At 49.9% G+C, this 17,732-nt stretch overlaps 1 protein-coding gene across 3 annotated transcripts in view; it reads right to left on the bottom strand.

Annotated features, from left to right (window-relative positions):
• Nucleotides 1–5,258: 5,258 nt before the first annotated feature.
• BBS4 (Bardet-Biedl syndrome 4) overlaps nucleotides 5,259–17,732 on the bottom strand; it is a 47,347-nt gene continuing 34,873 nt past the window's right edge. For all 3 annotated transcript variants that reach the window (XM_051628391.1, XM_051628393.1, XM_051628392.1), the window contains 6 exons: nucleotides 15,781–15,933; nucleotides 15,477–15,648; nucleotides 14,522–14,591; nucleotides 10,119–10,260; nucleotides 9,529–9,739; nucleotides 5,259–7,674 (listed from right to left, as the gene is read on the bottom strand). In XM_051628391.1, coding sequence (XP_051484351.1) covers nucleotides 7,553–7,674; nucleotides 9,529–9,739; nucleotides 10,119–10,260; nucleotides 14,522–14,591; nucleotides 15,477–15,648; nucleotides 15,781–15,933 — 870 coding nt within the window. In that variant the 3' untranslated portion in view covers nucleotides 5,259–7,552. The remainder of the gene's footprint in view (nucleotides 7,675–9,528; nucleotides 9,740–10,118; nucleotides 10,261–14,521; nucleotides 14,592–15,476; nucleotides 15,649–15,780; nucleotides 15,934–17,732) is intronic.

Below are 17,732 nucleotides of genomic sequence, written 5' to 3'. Positions count from 1 at the left end.
TGTCCTTGTTAAATGCTTCCTATTTTTCCTTTTCACAGTCACACACTATGGATTGCACAGCACCAGCATTTCTTTTTCTGTCTCTCTTCAGCATGGTTTTGTCTGTCTGCTTGCAGGAACTCCAGGCTTATTTGCATAGCTGTTCCACACATTTTTCAGTCTAACTGGATTAAATGCACTCAGCATGTCTGTGCAAGCCTGTGCTGCACCAGAACTTGTAGGAGGTGCCTTCAGGTCAGTCTTTGTGTCTGAATGGAGGGGAGGAGAGACCCCATCACTGGGCTGGAGGGATCCCTGTCAGCAAGGCTGTCAGGTTGCTGGCAGTGATGTTCTCCTGTTGGAAAATGCCATTCTGAAGGTTCTGTAAGGATCAAAACTGGCAGCTGCTGTGACTGGTACCACCCTAGCACATAATGCTGTCTGTCACTGTGGATTTAACTTCTTTCCCTCTGAGCACTCTTCTGAGTTGGACCTCAAGAGAAGTGCAGTCAGAGCTCTGTTTTCCTGCAGCTTATCCCATCCTGATCTTCTGTTGAGTCTCAGCATTTTATCTCACAGAGGGATCTCTTCAAGATTGGAAGTATTTCTATGCAGATTGTTTTATTATTATTGATAAACTGTAGCACAGGACTCGGGAGTTCTGGTTTAGTCTTCCTACAGAATAAATAAACAAACTCTCCTTTCCTCCATCTAAAAGGTCCAAGGCCATTAGCAAGGTTATTTTGCAACCTTTGATGGCAGCTCTCTGGCACACCACCCTCAGGACCACCAAAGGCCACATCCTGCCAGCTGGAAAACTAATCCTTTGCTTACTCTGGGTCCCACTTTCCTGACACTGGGCCAAGCTCTGAGGATTCTGGAGTTGGAAGCAAAACAAAACTAAATACACACAAGCTGTCAGCAGCAACGGGTCCTGCTGCTGTATTTCACTTCTCTCTTCCAAGAACATTTGCAGGGATGTGAGGCTGATTGGACTGGCATTCCCTTGTGGGCATTTAAAATCACAGAACTGCACCAACAGAGCTTGTCCAAGGGCAAGTTATGCTGGGATTTAACAGGAGTGTTACAGGCCTAAATTATCTTTCCATTTTTAAATTACTCTGAGTAAATAAATGCTGGAAACAAGTAGGAAAAAGGGGTTTGTAACTTAGAATTCACCTGGGCCTAAAAGCTTTTTTGGTCTGTATAGGGGAAAAAACCTAGTGACATTTCTAGTGATTGTGGGTTTTGTTGGTTGGTTTGTAAAATACAAAAGTGCTTGGTAGGTGAGAGGTTTTTAAACTTATCTAATGGATAAATGGCTGCAAATTACCAAAGCTTGAAAAAACAGGCTTGAAATAATCTCTGCTTTTCTGTCTCTAGAAATTGTTTCTTCTCATGTGCTACTCCTACCTTGAAATCCACAGTGGTGGGTGACTCAGCCTCGTGCTCCTCACCAGAAGGGTCTCCACTGGAGATGTTGGTTCACAGTAGTTTGCTGAAGGTGCAGCAGAGGAGCTCAGCATCATGACAGGAGATGATGAAACTTGTGCACGTTGGTATTTCCATCTCTCTGTGCCTGGAGCCAGTCCAGCCACGTTGGTTTTGATTCCTTGTCTTACCTTGATCAAACAAGAGCAAAGCTTCCTCTCTTATAGGTGTGTGTTGCTTAGTGAGGGTCAAGCAGTGGGTTATTTGGGAAGTGTGAATCCCAGGAGCTGGCAGGGTTGGAAAGGATCCCTTCCTTCTCTGCTGTGCCCACCATGATCTGCCATTAATACCTGGCCATGGAAAAACCTATCCCAAATCCAACTCTTTCCAGTCTAAAGGCTCTTTATTTTCTCTCCAAGGAAGTTGTTTTGCAGCATTGCTCGATATTCTGATATTCTGATTATTGCTGGTGACACCAAACTGGGAGGAGTGGCTGACACACCAGAAGGCTGTGCTGCCATTCAGAGAGACCTGGACAGGCTGGAGAGTTGGGAGGGGAGGAACTTGATGAAATTCAACAAGGGAAAGTGCAGAGTCTTGCATCTGGGGAAGAACAACCCCATGGACAGATTGGGGGCTGAGCTGCTGGAGAGCAGGGTAGGAGAAAGGGAGCTGGGGGTCCTGGTGGACAGGAGGATGACCATGACCAGCAAATGTGCCCTTGTGGCTAAGAAGGCCAATGGATCCTGGGGTGGGTTAGAAAGGGGGTGGTTAGTAGGTCAAGGGAGGTTCTCCTCCCCCTCTATTCTGCCTTGGTGAGGCCACATCTGGAATGTTGTGTCCAGTTCTGGAGGGAACTGCTTGAAAGAGTCCAGCAAAGAGCCACAAAGATGATGGAGTGGAACATCTCCCTGGTGAGGAAAGGCTGAGGGAGCTGGGTCTCTTTAGTTTGGAGGAGACTGAGGGGCGACCTCATCAGTGTTTATAAATATGTTAAGGGTGAGTGTCAGGAGGACAGAGCCAGGCTTTGTTCAGTGATGTCCAGTTGACAGGACAAGGGGCAGTGGGTGCAAACTGGAGCACAGGAGGTTCCACGTAAACATCAGAAAAAACTTCTTTCCTGTGAGAGTGACAGAGCCCTGGAACAGGCTGCCCAGAGAGGCTGTGGAGTCTGCTCTGGAGACATTCAAACCCACCTGGACATGTTCCTGTGTGATGTGCTCTGGGTGACCCTGCTCTGGTGGGGGGGGGGGGTTGACAGGATGATCTTTTGAGGTCCCTTCCAACCCCTAAGATTCTGTGATTCTTGAGTTCTGTGTTTCTTGGCTACCTCCTGTTGTGGTGCGTGAGAGGGTTCACTTTGCTCTTTCCTCATGAGTTCCTTTTTACAGAAATGGTGCTGGAATTTTCCTCCTTAGCCTTTAAGACCTCATCACCTGCTTTGCCCCGTGTCAGATGTTGCTTTAGAACCCAGCTCCACTTCTCAGCCACTGGAATCCAAAGGCAGGACAGCAGCAGAGCACTAGACTCCCTTCCAAACCCCACCAGCAAACTGTCAGTGGTGTGTAGGTCTTTGCTGTCCAGTACCTTCTGCCTGAGTTTAAGACAAGTCAGCCTAAGGTAGGAGTTGCTTTTTGTAGCCACCTCTGGGACAGTAACAGAAATTAAAAGTGGAGTTTTGAAACTGTGAGGTTCACTGACACTACATGTGCTTGGCTTTTTTTTTTTTATTATTATTGTTAACTCTGTAATAGAATCTTGAATTATCAGGAATTAGTGCCACAGGGTGATCCTTCCTAAGGAAAAAAAGGTCAGGTAAATACTGGGACAGTTTCTGGGAGAATGGTACAAGGCAACAAAACTCCTGCCACCTACCCTAAAATTGTTTACCCCTCTGTGCTGTTGGGCTCTTCTTCGGAGGCTGCAGCTGAGGTGGAGGCTGGTGCTGCTGAGCACTCTGGGCTGCAGCAGAGCTGCCAGTGCTGCTGGCACACTCTGTGCCCCCCTGCTGGTGCTGGGGGAAGGAAATGCATCCCAGTTTTATAGTACATTGGGAAGAACAATATACAAATAGAGGAAAACCCTGAATTCCCATTGTCATGGCTTTTGTTGGCTTGTTATGTCCTGCTTTAAGCCAGTGTTTGAATGTGAGTGTTTGTTTCAGGGCAGTTCATACCTTGGTAAACACCTGCAGTGAAGTTCTCAACCTGTGAGCACACCAAGGTGGGAGTTCCATGCTTAGAAAAATCATGTGTATAGACTCAGGGGTTGAAACCAGCTAAAGCAGACACAACAGACTGTCTCATCCTTCAGTCAAGCACTAACGAGGTTACGAGGGAGAGAAAAGGGAATATTAAAGGTTGTCTCTGCTCTTCTTAGAAAGTTGGAGAAACAAGGGGCAGATGAAATCTGTTTGCAACAAGTTCTTTTGCAGAGCAGATCCCTGGGCCTGCTCTCATGACTCCTGTGCTTTCTGCTTCAGCAATGCTGAGCCTGATTCAGCTCTCCAGGAAAACTTGATCTTGGAGCCAGGAATGATTGTTCTGCCTCTCCAGAGATGTCAGAGGACACTCTCCCCTGGCAGATGGAGCAGTTTCTTGCATAACATCTCAGGTGGATCCTAAGCACCAACCAGGCTGAATCCTCAGGGAGTTACTGATCCAGACTCTTGTGGGAGGATGTTCTCTCAGCACAGGAAAGAAATGTTGGCTGGGAACAGCACGTGGGGCTCTTGCCTTCTGTGCTGGAAGCTCAGGAAGGCATCTGCTCCAGACTTGTCACTTGGAAAACTGAGCCTTTGCTGAGGAGATCTCCTAGCAGCTGAAGAACACGAATCTCTTCAAATAGAGATCTCATTAAAATGCAAGTGGGAGAAACAACATTCCCTGAAAACCTCCTCCATGAATTTCTCAGGAAAGCTCCTCCTCACTCAGTGCAGCCTGGGTTAAACTGGGTTCCCATCTCACCTGCAGCTTCCATGAAAAACCACTGCTTGTTGTGAAGTTTGGGGGGAGAGTGGTAAAGCTTTCCTTGTTGCAGAACTGTGTGTTTGCTATTATAAAAAGTACTTTTGGCAGATTAACTTGTTAGGATGTGTTTCTTTGTAGGGCATTTCTGTGTGGAGCTCATGATTTCAGTCAAGTTGGTTTTCTTCATCCAGCACTGAGGCTTGTCTGTCCCTGGAGAAGAGGCTTTGCCACCTGAAGCCCACTTCCTCAGGGGAATTTTTTGTGTCCTGTGCATGAACAGGGTATTGAGTAGGAGCCAAGGTCCACCTTGCCTCTTGGTGACCACTGGGCAAGATCGTGTGCAGAAACATGGCAAAGACACACAAATACTGCCCAGATTAAAAAAATCAGCATCCAGTTGTCTCAGGGATCTCAGACCCAGAGTTCTCTGGGTTGAACACACGTTGCTGGATCATCACTCACCTGAAACAAGGTCTTGCTGCTGTTGTAGCTGCTTTCCTGTGAGCAGCCAAGCTGCAGCCTGCCTTGTAGGCTGCTTCATTTAACCTGGGTAATGATACACATTTTTCTAAAAGAGGAAAAATGAGAGTCCTAAAGCAGATGGTTTCTGCTTCCCTAGAAATTAAGCTCATTATTCTTTTCCACCTTAATCTTTCGATTATGGGGGAGAAAAGAGAAGATGAGAATTATGGCTGATGGTTTTTGGAACACTCCCTCAATGTGGTCCTGCTGAAGAACCCCCCTTGCTTCATTTCAGCTGCAAGAACAGTCTGGCCTGGTTCCTGCTAGAGAGCACACAAAAAAGCTCTTCATAAAGATACCATGAATTTCCTGGGTGCAAACACCAACAGCCGGGGGGAAGAGAGGGGACAGGACAAGGAATTGCAGTTCTATTTATTATCCAACTGTGATTACAGACTGCAAACCACTCCCTGCTGCTCTGTTCAAACCCAGAAAGTAGAAGGGGCTTCTGCCTCTTTCCTAGGAGACCTGGTCAATGATCTGCATAAGCTTGTCACCAAAATATGTCTTGCTTTTAAATACCTGTACATCACCTCCAGATGGCCCCTGGCATGTGCCATTTACCCTGTTAAAGCTCCTAACAGCCAGGAAGGTAACAGGGACTGGGTGAGAGGAGAGAGGTTCCTGATTGTTCCTTGTCCCCAGGGGGCTGTCAGTTGAGAACAGCAATGGGACCAGGGCTGCTCCCACCTATTAAACATAGCAAAGGAGTTTCAAAATGCTACAGTTTAAGTTCACTTTTCTTTTTTACAACCAGGGGAAGGCAGATAGTAAAAACAAAGGTTCCTGAGCAGATGGAGGGGAAAAATCTCCTTGTATCAGCAAAGCTGATGCTCCCCTACCTGGAACCACACTGTTGTGGTCACTGTTCCTTGTGTTGGGGCTTCCATGGTGTGAAAGCCTTTCTGGTAAGTCTAACAGATGACAGCAATCAAGAGCTATCAGCAAAATCTGTCTTGAACTAAAGTTTGGGGGCAAGGTAAAGAGTTCCCACCCCCTGCCCACCCTTGCTCTGCAATCTCAACCTCCCCTTCCCAGGCACCCTGTTATGCTGCAGTAACTTTCAGTGTGAAAAGTGGAATGTGAATAAAAGTGGCTGCACTGTACCTGATGTACACTGCTTCCTGTCTGGTTTGTTGAAATTTACCAGTGCTTCACAAAAGATCCAGTGTTTTCTTCCAACTCCTAGCAGGAGGGAAACTCTGACATGGCTGCTACCCCGGAGCTGCAGGGACACAACCCAGCAGCACAGACAGCTGGAGAACAAAAGCCAGGTTTGAGAGAGACAGGCAGCTTTGGAAATCAAAACAGGAGAAAATGAAGGGCTCCTACTTTTTTTAGTGTTCTCCAGGGAGCGGAATAGTTCCTGGTTATGCTCTAAAGATGCATCCATGTCATTCTGGTAACAGCAGGTCACCACACAGCAGAGCTGCAGGGTCTGAGTGTGCTCAGAGCCTCAGCCCAGCTGCTTTCAGGGCTTTGCTAAGTTTCCATCCTCACCTTGCTCTGTTGGACTTGTTAATTACAGAGTGATACCACAGTGCAGAACTAAAAGAGGAACCAGAGGCAACAAACTGACAGGAGCAGAGCAAAGGAAGGCTCAGATTTTGCTGTTCAAGGACAGAAACCTTTTCAAAGCTCGAGTATCACACCAGCATCCACATTCCTCACTGCTCACCAACGGGCTGCTCTGCTGCCTCTCAGCCAGCATCAGTGATTCCTCCTCTAATGCAACTGTAAGGAGGGCACAACTAAATTATTCAGAGCATGGCTGCTGTCTCACTAAACAATTTCAGTTCAGCTCTGAAGCTGTGTCCTCTTTTCAGAAAAGCCTTGCCCTTTTTTTCCCTTTCCCTGCAACCCCACACTGCAGAGGGAAAGATACAAATTCTCCAGGAAGAACTGAAACAGCTTCACCCAGGCCCATTTACCCTGTTTCTCAGCAAACAACCAGGGATTTGACAGACTGTTTTGGTGCTGCAGCTTCCAGAATTGCCAGTCTCCTGCAACTTTAAATGGTGCCCTGTGCCCCTGGCAGTGCCCTGCTCAGGGCCAGCAGCTCCCTGCTGTTTCAGCTTCCTCTCCTCAGCCTGGAGGAAGCATTTACAAAGTTGTGTCCTTGGGAAACAAGGAGCAACAAGCCCTGCATTTGCCCTGGCAAGGTGTGCTACTTTCTGCCCCTGTTTTGCCACCGACCTCACTCCAGCCTCATTCTGGCCTTGCTCCTCAGCAGGTTACAAGTTCAGCACTGAAGGATTTGAGACCCTCTTTGGGGCCCAGGATGCTAACTCACTACTTCTGGCTTTTCTAAACACAGTGGATGCCTCAGCATCCTTCTGGAAGACTTCCAGCCAAACCCTGAGGACAGCCAACCCTGTGGAGAGATGGGTCTCCATCCTCCAGGCTCTTGCACGGGACAGCTGTGACCAACTGACAGAAGCTACACAAGCACCTCTCCTTGCTGCAGTAACTCCTGGGACACGGGGGAGGCCACGTGCTAAACTCATTAACAGGAAACAGCTGCATTTAGACTAACTGACAGTGGGGTGAAGCCACCACAGGTCAGAGGAGAGGGCAGGTCCCTCTCCCCACAGGCCAGCAGGCAGAGCTGGGGATGCCCCTGCAGCTGCCTGTGGCCACCAGAGTCCGTCCTAGTCCCCTGCCTCCCGGCTCTTGCTCTGCTCCTCAGCCTCTGCTGGCACCTCGGGGCTGGTGTCTGGGCCTGGCTCTGGCTCCAGGGGCAGTGAGGGAGGCTTTGCTGCTGCTCCAGCACCTGGGGAGAGAACACAGCTAGAGTTACTGCATGACCACAGTCTGTTGTCTACTCTTTTTGCCCTTCCAGGCAGCAGGGAGATGCAGAACAATCACAGCTATTGGTGACTCTCAGATTTCTTCTCGCAGCACTCGGCTCTGGTGGGGCTGCAGCCAGAGACCTCCCAGTGCCCAAAGATCTGCTGAGGGAAGCTAGGGTGCAAGATTCAGCTGGGCTGCTGTCACAAGTCAGGACAAAATTAGGAATTAACTCATGCTTTGGAAGGGAAAACAGTTCCACTGAAGCCAGTTTATATTCAAGCTGGAGCCAAAACCACAGTATCCTTTTCAGCCCACACTTTTAGGAAACAGGAAGAGTTTCCAGGCAGCTAAAGTAACTAGTTAGAGAATAAAACCCAGACAGGACACTCACATGCTGATGTTGTTCCTATGCTCAGGTTTAGGCTGACAACTGGACGTTCTGAACCACCTCCCTTCTCTGATGTGGATGATAAACCAGGTAAACCCCAAACTCGTGTATCTCTTCTTTTTCAGCTTTCCTGACTAAGTCTTCCCTGCATCCAAAGTTTATTCCATGCATGAAAAACGGAACAGGTCCTTAGGGGTGCCAAAGAAAGAGGCCTGGAGACCTGGATTACACAACCTCTCTCCTGGTTCAACCCACAGGCAACAAGACTAAGAGTGACAGAACTTCATCATGATGAGTTGTGAAGCAAGAAGCAACATGTACAGAGACCAGTCTCAGCTTGCCAAGGATGATACATCCCCTGACCCTCAGTCCAGAGCCAGCACTGAAAGGTAATTCAGCAGCACCTGGGAAGCAGGGAGCTGCCTGCACAGCTTCAGAGCAGTCCAGCTGCAGTTGTTTTTGTAACAGAAAATTTACCATCATTTCCCTTCTCTGCAGCAGCCTGTCTCTCTTTGTATGTCCCTTCCAACCCAAACCATTCTGTGATTCATAGAATCATGGAACCCTAGAATGGTTTGGGTTGGAAGGGACCTTAAAGATCATCTAGATCCAACCCCTTGTATGGGCAGGGACACCTCCTACCAGCCCAGGTTGCTCCAAGCCCCATCCAACCTGCCCTTCAACACTGCCAGGGATGGGGCAGCCACAGCTTCCCTGGGCAACCTGGGCCAGGCTCTCACCACCCTCACAGCAAAGAATTCCCTCCTCATGTCTCACCTCAATCTCCCCTCTTCCAGTTTTCATCCCTCCCCCCTTGTCCTCTCCCCCCCTGCCCTTGTCCCAAGTCCCTCCCCAGCTTTCCTGGAGCCCCTTCAGGCACTGGAAGGTGCTCTAAGGTCTCCCTGGAGCCCTCTCTCCTCCAGGCTGGACATCCCAACTCTCTCAGCCTGTTTCCAGAGCAGAGCTGCTCCAGCCCTCTGAGCATCCTTGTGGCCTCCTCTGGATTTGTTCCAACAAGTTCATGTCCCTCTTGTGTTGGGGGCTCCAGAGCTGGACACAGCACTGCAGGTGTGGTCTCATGAGAGCAGAGTATCTATGTGCATGTCAGCTCCTGGGCTCATCCAAAGCAAGACAAGTGGTCTGGTTTCTGAAACCACCTCCTTCCCAGAGCAAGACCTCAATCCCAGGCTACTGGTATTCTTGTCCATCGTGGCTCAGATTGGAGAAGAACCTTTACTGAGTTTATCCTGCAAAAGCATGACAGCCTAATGCACCACAGAGAGCATCTGCCTCCCACCCTGCCTCAACTCAGAAATCTGGGAAAGCTCTTAGCAAATATTGACATCATTACTGTGTAAACAAGTTGATGCTGTCACTCTGTACTCAGAGAGGTGTCTCTTCTCCCCTCCCACAGTTCTGCTTCAAAAAGAAGGACATAAGAAGTACCTGGGGGAAGCTGCAGGGTCTTCCCATACCCTGCAGCTGAGGACATGGCTTGGCCCAGGGCCTGGTTAGAGCCCAAAGGCTGCTGAGTGCTGGAGGCTTTCCCTGCTGGAGCAGCTCGCTGCTTGGATTTAGACTCTTTAGAAGGCTTAGTCCAGACCAGGCTCTCCCCCACCTGCAGGGCAGCTCCCATCTTCTGGGCAACCTCCACCATCTTCTCAAGAAGCAAAAAGAGAAGACTGTTGTAAATTGGAACACTCCAGACAACAATGAAGTCAACAACAACACACACAAAACCCAAAAACCAGCAGCTGTGCAGAGCTGGCTGCTGCCTTGGTGCTCGAGGGAAACATCTCTGCTAATTCATTCTCTTAATTAAGAGGAAATCTTGTCTTGCTGTGTATTGATTGAAGAACTGGCCTTCAAAGAGCAGAAATGAAGCAAGCAGCTCTCAGCAGGCAGCTGCTTTACTCAGAAAACCTCATAAGCAGAATTTCTTCCTAATAATTGGACTCCAAAGTAAAATTTCCCCTGGTTTATCGCCAGTCTTAGCAGGGCTGCCTGGCTCCTGCTGCCAGCCCTGGGGCACCTACCTCAGGGTCAAAGTCAAGGGCACTGCTCTCCTTCACCACGCTGACCTTCTTCTCCATCTCCTGGTACTGGCAGAGGGCTCCCTGCTTGTCCCCCTGGTTATACAGCAGGATGGCATAGTTCAGGTTGACCAGGGGGTTGCACCTGCAGCAAACACACAAGGTGCATCACGTTCCATGCGGGAACAGTTTTTGTGACTAAGATGAGCCCAAGCAGCAAAGCTGGAGACTCCCCAGTGTGTGGCCATGGGACACCCTGCCCCCCAGGCAGCTGAGGCCTCTGGGGACACGATGGGGTCCCAGGAGCTTGGTGAGACACACAGAGCCTGGGCCCAGGGAAGCATCCCAGTGCCAAGGACAACAGAAATTACTCTGCCCTTTGCCTCTCCCAGCTCCTGACTCTGGCTGAGGAGCAGCGAGGGGGCTTCATCCTGCTGTGATGTCTGAGCTCAGCCCATGCTCTCCCAGCTCCAGTGAGGCAGAAGGGCTTCACACCTTCTCATTTTCCACAGTACTCATTTGATTCACTTGGATACACTAACCCTGCACAGCAGCTTTTCCTCCGGTAGAGCCAGGAGTGTGAGCAAACTGAACCAGAGGGAATGAGTGAGCTGAGACCCTTGGCTCTGTCATTAATCAGTGGAACTCTGGGTGATGTGATCCTTCCTTAATTGCCTGAGAAGCCCCACTCCACAAGCTGCTCTGACCATCCTGCAGCAGCCTGAATTCCAGCCTGAATCTGGAGAAGCAAAATGCACCTGTATTGTCTGACGAAGGAAAGGGAAGAGGGGCACCAGTCCCAGCACAGCTCGTCCAGGCTGGGGGATGGGACCTGGGAGAGCAGAGGCTGAGTGGGGCAGGAGAGGACATGCTGTAGGGGGGTGGGTGGAGGAGCCCTGTGCTCACAGCTCACTGCAGAGAATCACTGTAGAATCATCACAGAATGTGTGGGCTTGGAAAGGACCTTTCAAGGTCATCTAGTCCAGCCCCCCCTGCAGTGCACAGGGACCTATTTAACTATCTGAGGTTGCTCAGAGCCTCATCAAGTCCGACCTTGAATGTCTCCAGAGATGGGGCCTCCACCACCTCCCTGGTCAACCTGTTCCAGGCTCTCACCACCCTCACACTCAAGAATTTCCCCCTCATGTCTCACCTCAATCTCCCCTCTTCCAGTTTTAATCCAATCCCCCTCGTCCTCTCACTCCCTGCCCTTGTCAAAAGCCCCTCCTCAGCTTTCCTGGAGCCCCTTCAGGCACTGGAAGGCCACTGTGAGGTCCCCCCCAAAGCCTTCTCCTTTCCAGGTTGAACACCCCAACTCCCTCAGCCTGCCTTGGTACCAAAGCTGCTCCAGCCCTCGGATCATTTTTGTGGCCCTTCTCTGGACTTGTTTCTACAGCTCCATGTCCCTCTTGTGTTGAGGTCTCCAGAGCTGCACACCCATGTCACTGCACACCCGTGGCAGTCACTGCACACCCGTGGCACTCACTGCACACCCATCTCACTGCACACCCATGGCACTCACTGCACAGTCATCTCACTGCACACCCGTGGCACTCACTGCACACTCATCTCACTGCACACCCGTGGCACTCACTGCACACTCATCTCACTGCACACCCGTGGCACTCACTGCACACCCATCTCACTGCACACCCATCTCACTGCACACCTGTGGCACTCACTGCACACCCATCTCACTGCACACCCGTGGCACACACTGCACACCCATGGCACTCACCGCACACCCGTGGCACTGCACCCAGGGCAGCCAGGGCTGCTCTGCACACATGTGAGCAAGGCCCTGGTGCCCTCCCCTGGAGCCTGGCAGGGATCACTGGAGCCATCCCAGGACTCCAGCACTGCTGCCTTTGGGAGCCAGGACAGAAGTGTCTTCTGTAAGAAGTGAAGAAGGCTTCTGCTCACACTGCTCACTAGACAGAAGGTGTCACCTGCATATGACCAAGACCAGCTATCTTCCATATGACAGCACTGCAAGAAGAAAGACTTAGAGAGTACCTGATACCATTTATAACTATTGGTTTTCCTTTCCCTGAGGAACTGGAACACTGATCTCGCCACAAGAAAACCCCAAGCAACCCACTTCACTGTTTGCCAAAGCAAAGGAAGAAATGCAGGGAAAAAGTAACTATCAAAACCCCATCTCTCTGGTGGGGGGAAAAAAGCCAACAAGAAAATACAAGAAACCAAACCCATTCAATGAAGCACTGAGAACAGATCAGACAGATCTGGGAACAGCTCATTTTAAAATTAATGGAACCTTATCAAGGCAATTCACCCTCAAGAGCTGAGAAGCAATATGACAGAAAAAAATCAATAGCTAAATAAGCCCAGAAAGGGCAGACAGCTACGAGCTAGAACCAGCTCTAGGAAGAAATACCTTATTTAAAAGCTGTTTCCAAGATGCTTCCCATTCCAGAGCCCAGCAGGGCACCCAGGCCTAATATCCCCACACTCTTTAAAAGTGTTTCTGGCAATGGCAGGGAACACAGCCACCCTCACCCCAGCCAGAAGGCTCACCAGCAAAGAGAGCCTGTGAGAACATGGGTTGAGCCACACAATAAATAAAATATTCAGCTGAACAAGCCTAACAAAGGTTGGATACTCCTCCCAATATTCCCTGGCAGTTGGCATTCTGTTTTGCTTTGGGGAGGTTTTGTTTTCCCAGTAAGACTCTGGAGCTGTAGCATCATCACAGTGCGAAACATTTAGGTGAAGCTGTAGAGCTAAATTTCTGTTCCCTCTTTGCTTCATGCACACAAAGTCCTGACTAGGCAGCCTGAGCAGTCCTGAGGGTCCTGCAGTGCCTGGCTGGGCATGGGAGGCTGAGCAGGAAAATTCCAGAGACGGACATGTGTGCAGGCCATGTAATCCCAGGAAACCTCATAGAGACCTTCCAGTGCCTGAAGGGGCTCCAGAAAAGCTGGGGAGGGACTTGGGACAAGGGCAGGGAGGGAGAGGACAAGGTGGAAATGGATTAAAACTGGAAGAGGGGAGATTGAGGTGAGACATGAGGAGGGAATTCTTGAGTGTGAGGGTGGTGAGACCCTGGCCCAGGTTGCCCAGGGAAGCTGTGGCTGCCCCATCCCTGGCAGTGTTGAAGGGCAGGTTGGATGGGGCTTGGAGCAGCCTGGGCTGGTGGGAGGTGTCCCTGCCCATGCAGGGGGGATGGATCTAGATGATCTTTAAAGACCCTTCCAACCCAAACCAGTCAATGGCTCTATAAAACACCTGAGAGCTCTTGCAGCACCTCAGCTCAGCACCAAGAGAGCTGCACCCCAGAGTCAAACGTTATTTCTGGAAACCTGCTGCCCCTTCAGAATGGGCTTAGGAACTTCCAGGATTCCCAAAATTAAGCGTGGCCAGGAGACCTAGGTTATAGAGGACAAAGGAACCAGCATCTTCTCACGCCACCTTGTGGTGGCCACTGCAGATGGGAAGTGCTTTTGGCACAGCTCTGTGGCACAGACTCCCGGGCCTGGGAGCCCTGAGCTGGCTGCTCCAGGTCTGCAAATATTCACAGGAATCACTGAATCATAGAACAGTTCAGGTTGAAAGGGAACTTTGAAGGTCATCTAGTCCAACCCTCCTGCAATAAGCAGGGACACCTTCAACTAGAGCAGGTTGTACAGAGCCCTGTCCATCCTGACCTTCCATGGTTCCAGGGATGGGACATCTAATCACCTACTGGGCAAAACCTGAAGAGTAAAAAAACATAAAGAAACCAGACCCAGGGAGCCAAAACCATTCATAAATTTGAGGTGAATTGGGTTTTTTTGACTGAAATGATCAAACACTTCAGGGTTCATTTCAACATTTCTGAAACCAAGTGCTCTGATTTTAAGAGCCAGACTGCAGACACAGACCCTGTCACCAACCTGCAGGAGAAAGGGCCCCACTGCTGCCCTTTTCTGTGCTTTGTACCAGCTTCTTGCCCACATTCTCCCACCTAAAATCCTCCCTCTGCCTAATTCAGAACAGGCTTTATCCCAAGGCTCCCACGGCCCTTCCAGGGCTCCAGCTTTGGGTTACAAAATATTTTGAGATGACTGGTTTCCTTCTATTGAATCTGTTCTGCTCTGCACAAATATTCACTGGAAGGTGGCTTGGAATCCAAAGTCATCACCACTGACTCACTAACTAAACAGCAAAATAAAAACCAGCTTTGGGTTGGACTGAAACAAAACTTCCCTTTCAGTTTTCAGAGCTGACCTGAATGTGAGAGAAGAAAAGATGGTTTTAAAACAGCAACTTGTGCAGCTGCAGGAATAAAAATGTTTCCCTACCCCAAACCACTTAGGGTGAAAGTCAAGAGAGGGACAAAACCTGCAAAGGGAACCAGGGGAGGGAGGCAAAGCAACCACCAAACAGCTGCAGGGAAGACTCACTTGTCCAGGGCCACAGCCTGTTCATAGGAACGTTTGGCGTTCTCCATGTCTTCAAGGTTTGTCAGAGCAACTGTAGCAAAGCACAAGCAGATGCTTCAGAAGGACAATTCTGAATGTCACTACCACGTAAGATACCAGCTGCCAGCAGGGTTGGATGGACTGCTGCCAGGAGTAACCCTACTCATGTCATTTCTGACAAATACTTGTCTTGCTTGATCCCAAAACTGTCCAGTGCTGGAAATCATGGATCACAGAACTGTCAGAGTTGCAAGGGACCTCTAGACTTCACCTATCCAATTCCTGGATCCCCTGGAGCACATATCTCCAGAGAAGGAGACTCCACACCCCCCTGGGCAGCCTGGCCCAGGGCTCTGTCACCCTCACAGGCAAGAAGTTTCTCCTCATGTTCCAGTGGCACTTCCCATGTTCCAGCCTGTGCCCCTTGCCCCTCGTCCTGTCCCTGGGCACTGCTGAGCAGAGTCTGGCTCCAGCCTCCTGCACCCACCCTGAGATACTTGCAGGCACTGATAAGGTCTCCCCTCAGCCTTCTCCTCTCCAGGATGAACAGCCCCAGCTCTCTCAGCCCTTCCTCACTAGGGAGATGTTCCAATCTCCCAGTCAGCTTTTCTGCCCTTCACTGGATTCTGTCTCTCTTGAACTGGGGAGGCCAGAACTGGTCCCAGTTCTCCAGCTGTGGCCTCACCAGGGCAGTGTAGAGGGGCAGGATGACCTGTCTGGATCTACTGGCCACACTCTTCCTTATGCACCCCAGGATTCCATTGGCCCTCTTGGCCACAAGGGCACATTCCTGGCTCATGGATCATTTACTGCCTACCAGGACTCCAAGATCCTTCTCCTTGGATCTGCTTTCCAGCAGACCCACCCTTAATCCATCTTTCTGCCCAGATGAAGGACCATGGATACCCCAGGAGTGGGATCAGGGAGTGTTGCATACCTGCAAGGAGCATATAGAGCTCTCCCATCTTGGGCTGGAAGCTGATAGCAGCACTGAGGAAGTGGAAGGCAGATGCATACTGCTGCATGGTGAGGTGGACCAACCCCAGGTTGTACAAGATCTTCCAGTCAAAGGGAGCCAAGTAGTTTGCCCGCTTCAGGCAGCTGATTGCCTTCCAAACAGGAACAAACGTGCTGTTAACACAGCCCACCCAGAGCAGCCCTCCTGTCTCTGCCACAGGAGGAATCTTGCTCTTGCATGAAATTAGCTCCAGATGGAGAAAGAAAGAAACCCAGGCACTTACTGCCACATATTTCTTCTTCCCAAAGAAGCACATCCCGATGTTGTTCCAGAGGGGGGGGCTTTCCGGCGCCGTGCTGGCCACCACCCTGTACTTGGAGAGGGCAACATCAAAATCTCCATGGACCTGCATCATGCTGCCAGCAGCCAAGGTAGCCTTGGAGAGAAGAGGAGAGTGACCAGCTGAGGAACTGCCTTTTTCCCAAACACAGCAAGAAGACAACAGGATAACGTGAATAAACTAAAGGCATTTCAAGAGCAACCGTTTCATTTTTTTCAGGTGTTTTCTTCTAGGAGCTGTCAAGACCAACAGTGGGAAGCAGACGGGGACTTGAGAATCTCCCAACACATAGAAGAACACAGAGTAGAGAAGCAACTCAGGCCCCTGTTTCTTTCTGCACCATCTGATGCAGAAGCAAGACCAGAAAAGGTCAACAAAGCTGCTGAAGTGTCTGCAGCACAAGCACTGTGAGGAGCATCTGAAGGAACTGGGGGTGTTTAGCCTGGAGAAAAGGAGGCTGAGGGGAGAACTTCTCACCCTACAGCTCCCTGGAAGGAGGTTGGAGCCAGGGGAGTTGGCCTCTTCTCCCAAGGAACAAGTGATAGAACAAGACAAAATGTGCCAGGGGAGGTTTAAATTGGATTGTGGGAACAATTTCTTCACTGAAAGGGTCATTAAACACTGGCCCAGGATGCCCAGGGAGGTGGTTGAGTCTCCATCCTTGGAGGTGCTTAAGAGATGTGTAGATGTGGTGCTGAGGGATGTGGGTTAGCTCTGGACTTGGGAGAGTAGCTATAGGTAGAGGGTTAATGGTTGGTAGAGTTGGGTTATGGTTGGACTTGATGATCTTAAAGGTCTTCTCCAAGCAGAACAATTCTGTGATCTCCATCATAACTATCTTGGGAAAACTGCAGCATGAGAAGTATTCAGGGTTATTTCAGGGTGACAGCAGTACCTCCTAGAGCATGAGTTCCTGAGAAGATCTACGCACTAACAGTTTCTTTTTAGCAACAAGTAGAGATAGAAACAGCTCTGGTGCAAGAGTAAAACACACTCAAGCAAGACATATGCAGCCAAGCCAGCCCAGTTCACACTGCCTGGCTGATCCTGCAAATCCATGGAAAGATGCATGGGGAAAAAAAAGCCAGTGACAGCAACACACTGTAATTAAACCCCACTAGTTTAGCCATTTATAATATTTCACAGTGACAAGTAAAATCTGTAAGTGTAAAGGTGTTTTCACAAGAAGGTTCAGCTCGTGTTCATCCATCATTCCTCAGTGCCACGTGTCCATACTCTACATCCTCCACAGCCTCCAGAAGGAAAAAGCAGCAGAGAAATGAAGCAGCATGGCTAGAAAGGGAAGTAGTTTCACAGTCAGGAATGACACCTGGATGCCAAGCTTGGCTTCCAGAGCAGAGCCAAGGAGGAGTCCCATTTGTACACAACAGCTGGAAGCAGAGTTATTAACAGGTGGGACAATAATACAATGGAATCTCACTTGTGCCTGTGATCCGTGCCCAGGAGGGACAGGGACCCAGGAACAGCTCTTTGGAGTTTTGAAACAGTGTCTGGAACATTTTCCTTGCAAAGTGAATTCAATTTCATTTAATTTGTTTGAAAATTCAGATTAAAAACCAAGGGAATCAATTTAACATCCTGTATTATGGGGGGCAATCCCAAACACAAATACAGGCTGGGTGGACAGTGAACTGAGAACAGCCCTGAGGAGAAGGACTGTTCTGTGGTGGGTGAGAAGCTCAACATGGCCCAGCACGGTGCACTGGAGCCCAGAGACCAACCCTGTGTCACCAGCAGCATGGACATCAGGGCCAGGGAGGGGATTGTCCCCTCTGTTCTGCTCTGGTGAGACTCCCCTGCAGTGCTGAGTCTAATTCTGGAGCCCCCAACACAAGAGGGACACGGACCTGCTGGAACAAATCCAGAGGAGGCCA

The sequence above is a fragment of the Apus apus genome, chromosome 10, assembly GCF_020740795.1.
Source record: "Apus apus isolate bApuApu2 chromosome 10, bApuApu2.pri.cur, whole genome shotgun sequence".
Lineage (NCBI taxonomy): Eukaryota > Metazoa > Chordata > Aves > Apodiformes > Apodidae > Apus > Apus apus.
Note: the sequence above shows the minus strand (reverse complement) of the source record. Positions and strands in the feature narration are given on the sequence as shown.